Source organism: Apium graveolens, chromosome 6 (assembly GCF_009905375.1).
Source record: "Apium graveolens cultivar Ventura chromosome 6, ASM990537v1, whole genome shotgun sequence".
Taxonomy (NCBI): Eukaryota; Viridiplantae; Streptophyta; class Magnoliopsida; order Apiales; family Apiaceae; genus Apium; species Apium graveolens.
In genome coordinates, this window is record NC_133652.1 from 290,494,488 (window position 1) to 290,498,553 (window position 4,066).

The 4,066-nt window shown below is 29.6% G+C and overlaps 1 protein-coding gene across 1 annotated transcript; it reads left to right on the forward strand.

Annotated features, from left to right (window-relative positions):
* The first annotated feature begins 912 nt into the window (after positions 1-912).
* LOC141666203 (uncharacterized) lies at positions 913-2,826 on the forward strand. Its single transcript, XM_074472196.1, has 6 exons — positions 913-1,062; positions 1,184-1,472; positions 1,616-1,712; positions 2,238-2,367; positions 2,473-2,627; positions 2,724-2,826. Exons 1-6 carry the CDS (start codon positions 913-915, stop codon positions 2,824-2,826), a joined length of 924 nt encoding a protein of 307 aa, XP_074328297.1.
* Positions 2,827-4,066: the final 1,240 nt, after the last annotated feature.

A 4,066-nucleotide genomic window follows, 5' to 3' on the forward strand; every position in this document is an offset into this window, starting at 1 on the left:
ATACGTAGAGATATAAACAATCTTCTGCAAAATGTTCAAATAACATCCAATTTTCAATTTGTAATTCCACGGCTGTTAACAAGCTTTTAAATCAACACAACACATTTCTTTCTTTGTCAAATCCCAACACAAAATTAGAACCATTTGTTAAGAATATTTTTACACTTGAATATACTCCTTCTCCATTTTCATTCAGCAGCACATATGGAACAACCTACCAAATAGATTTAAAGATGTCAAGCTCTAGAAACTGCATAGTGACAAATCAAGAAAACATTACCAGTTCGTTTGATTCATCGTTTTCCTTCGTTGGACATGCCAAGAACTTATTTGTTAACACTTTTGTAGAATCCATGTCACTTTGTGATAACTACAAGTTAATCAAATGTATAATATTTACTCATCAAAACAACTTTAAGTCTTCATCTCTATTACCTGAAATTATGGCAAAGTAATTTATTTGTTACGATTTTAAACAATATTTATCTTTATTAGTGACAATTATTAAATTTCGTATCAAGGATAAAATGGAATCATTGTTGAAGAATATAAGTGGCCATGATATATTACTTATGACAAAAGATTTGAAGAAGATATTATTTCACATTATTATGATATTATATTTAAATGCTTTAGTTTGCTAGCCACGGTTTACATTTAGTTATTAGTTGATGTATTTTTTATTTTAAACATCATATCAATCAGGATAAATATTTCTTAATAGATAAGTCTTTCAGTGATATTTTAATGTACTGTTTTTAGACTGCTTCAATCACTCTCCATAATCGAAGTCAACTTTGCAAAATTAATTTCAATCACATAACAAAATTCTTCTACCTTAAATATATACTATAATCAATCTGTTAAAATAACACTCATCTTCACAAGTCATTTTCTTACTCACCACGAGTCATGGAGAGTCTTTTGTTTGATCACATCAAAAATCTCCAAAAGAACAGAAGTACATGGCGACTGAAAGTTAGAGTGACACGAATTTGGGAGACTCTATCACCCAAAAACGGTTCCGTCAGAGACTACAATCTCATTCTTCTGGATGATGATGTATATAATTCTTATTAATCTTGCTTTGATACTAAATTCCATATACTTATCGTACATTAACTATATATGCAGTATATTTTATATTATACGTATTAACCTAATTTCTCATTGTAAAAAACAGAATTCTCATGTACACGCCTACGTGTTTCCTGACAATTGGAAGGTGATTGGAAGAGATATGGTTGAGGGTCATGTTTACAGATTTGAAAACTTTACCGTAAGGGAAACTATTGGCAAGCTCAAGCCTGTGTTAACTAATTTATGTATATGGCTATTGGGCTCCACTATTATTCAACGTGTTGAGGATGATGGTATGATTCTGCATTATAAGTTTGAATTCATGGACTTGGGTGACCTAGAGGAAGAAACGAAGCATTTGGGAGAGAACGAGAATCATGAGTTTGCCGCCGGTATGATTACATTTTTATCTACTTTTTAATGTTACAAGAATTTTTGTAATGTCAAGCATTGTGCGAATTTTATGTATTCCTTGTTAAACGTACATATAGATAAACATTTACAATTCTTTATAGTCTGAATCATTCAATTATAGATCTAATCGGAGTAATTGATGAATATAAGAAATTTAATCGAATATCTACCAAATATGGACCAAGAGATGTTGTTAGATTTATTCTTTCGGATGGCAGGTAAATTGTAATTGTCTGATAAGAATGAATTCTCTGTATATAAAGACTAATACACAAATATAACTTTATTATCCGATGTTTTATAAATGCAATGTTTCTCACAAAGTGAGCATCTGGGGAGAATTGGCTATAGCCCTGAATGAGGCTTTTATAAAGGCCGAGGAGAAACCAATCATAACAATTGCAACCAGTACCAAACTATCTACTTTCAGGAGTATTTTTTAAAATCATTCTAATCATATTTTGCAATATATTATACGTTTTTATTATTTAATTAGTCTACTTTTAATCATCCAAATATAAAGCAATGCATATATTCCTAATAGATTTCAATTTTGTTGAATAAATTATTTTGTTAGAAACCGTACAAATTAGTTCATTGCCATCTTCAAAGGTCTACATAAACTTGAAAATTGAGCCGGTTGTAGAAATGCGAGAAAGGTATTTTCTATTTATATCAAAATTAGAAGTTTAGGAAATTAATTATACACTTTTTATGTTAACATCATTTTTTCATTAAATAAGATTGTTGGAGGAAGGTTGCAAAAATCCTGGAAATCCTGAAAAGATGCCAACTGAAAATGCAATTATACCTTCCATTAAAAGGTTAAGTCTGAAAGATTTGAATGACAGTTGTTCCACTTTAAGTGTCAAGGTTTGTTGTTCATATTTATCATAAATATACTACCATTTTCCAATTTTTATACAATTGAAATGATAACATCTTTTTACTAACTCCATTGTTTTACTAATATTTCAGAAGAAGGTTTGTTGCACGTTCAAAATTCTTAAGATTGAGGATGTGGACAATTGGTGGTACTATAGTTGTCAGAAATGTAAAGTAGATATTCATAAAGAATGGAAGAGGTTCAGGTGTGAAAATTATAAGAAAAGCTGGACATTTGCTGAGAAGAGGTTTGTTTGGATTAGTAATGCATTGCAACACTTATACACAATACATTTTTTATTTTATATTAAATAATCTTTTGTAATTATTGTCATAATATATAGGTTTCGCTTAATAGTCGTAGCTGAGGATTCAACATTGACTACTAATGTCATCCTCATGGATCGTGTCCTGAAGAGGCTAGCTGGAAACACCGCAATACATTAATTGAATAAGAAATATGTGGTATTGTATTTATATTTTGATCACAAATGTGTAAATTTTATTTACATTTGTTGTAAAGTTATGAATGTCCAATTTACCTCCTATACGGCGAGCGGAGGGTATTCCTATCCCTGATATTCTGAATAAAATTGTTCATAAAGAACTAACTATTAGTATTGAGATTAACTAGGCCAATGTCACTGAGGACATCAATTTTTATGAGGCTTTGGAATTGTTAGATTCCTCTTCCGCAAGCTCATCCATTGCAAATTATTCTCTTGTTCCAAAATGTCCATCCTTTGATAGAGTTGTGAGTATTTTCCTGTAAACATGGTATAGGTAACAACTAAGATTTTTACATAATAAGTTGTTTTTCAATGCCAATTATATTTTAGGCCAGTGAATCATGTCATTTGTTTGATAGTCCAGATTCTGCAAAGTCTGTAACCAAGAAGCCAAAGACCGTAAGTCCTTATTATTCACAAAATTTATTTTTATCCATCAAAGAAGATTATGAACATCAATTTCTATTTTCATTACCCTGTTTCTAACTATCATTACACTTTGTGCCGTAGAATGCCTAATGCTTAGACATTCCAGTGAACCCAAGCTGCTACAAAGTTGACGAGTTTGCTCAAGAATAAAACTCTTTGCTTTCATTTTTTTTCAAGTTTTTTCGTGTTATGTTCAAGACTAATTTGACTTATCCAAAATTATTTCACTATCATTTGATAGAGATTGTTATTTATTTCATAATGTTCCTCCCTTCATACATTATACCAGATGTTATGTCATGCTGGTGAATTTGATTATTGATGTTATGTTAAATGTTGGACATTTTTCTTACATAAATTATTTGCAGCATCCGCGTTGAAATTTATAATTGAACCATAGATATCATCAACTTATTTGGGTTAAAATTCTAACTTTAATTTATTTATTAATTTTGGGAGGAAATCATTATGATATGAGGAACATATAATAACAGAGTTCTGAAGTATTTGCATACAATTAAATTCAAATCAATATTAAGTGTCTACAATAAATATACTTTAATTAAACTGCATAAATATTTTATATTTACTTTCTAGATATAGAAAGACAAATGATTAATGTGATATTGATTTTGATTAATCATAATTCAAAGATTCAGTCAATCATTACACATGTAAAGATTATGATTATCATTAAAATTATGATTAAGATGTGCTTGAATCAAGGTATTTCCATTACCACCAATCAT

What these genes read in the sequence shown, in the direction of transcription:
- LOC141666203 (XM_074472196.1), top strand. Translation starts at nt 913, where the DNA reads ATGGAGAGTCTTTTGTTTGATCACATCAAAAATCTCCAAAAGAACAGA. An exon ending in GAATCATGAGTTTGCCGCCG is followed by an intron (nt 1,473 to 1,615) that starts GTATGATTACAT and finishes ATTCAATTATAG; the next exon opens with ATCTAATCGGAGTAATTGAT. An exon ending in GTTCCACTTTAAGTGTCAAG is followed by an intron (nt 2,368 to 2,472) that starts GTTTGTTGTTCA and finishes CTAATATTTCAG; the next exon opens with AAGAAGGTTTGTTGCACGTT.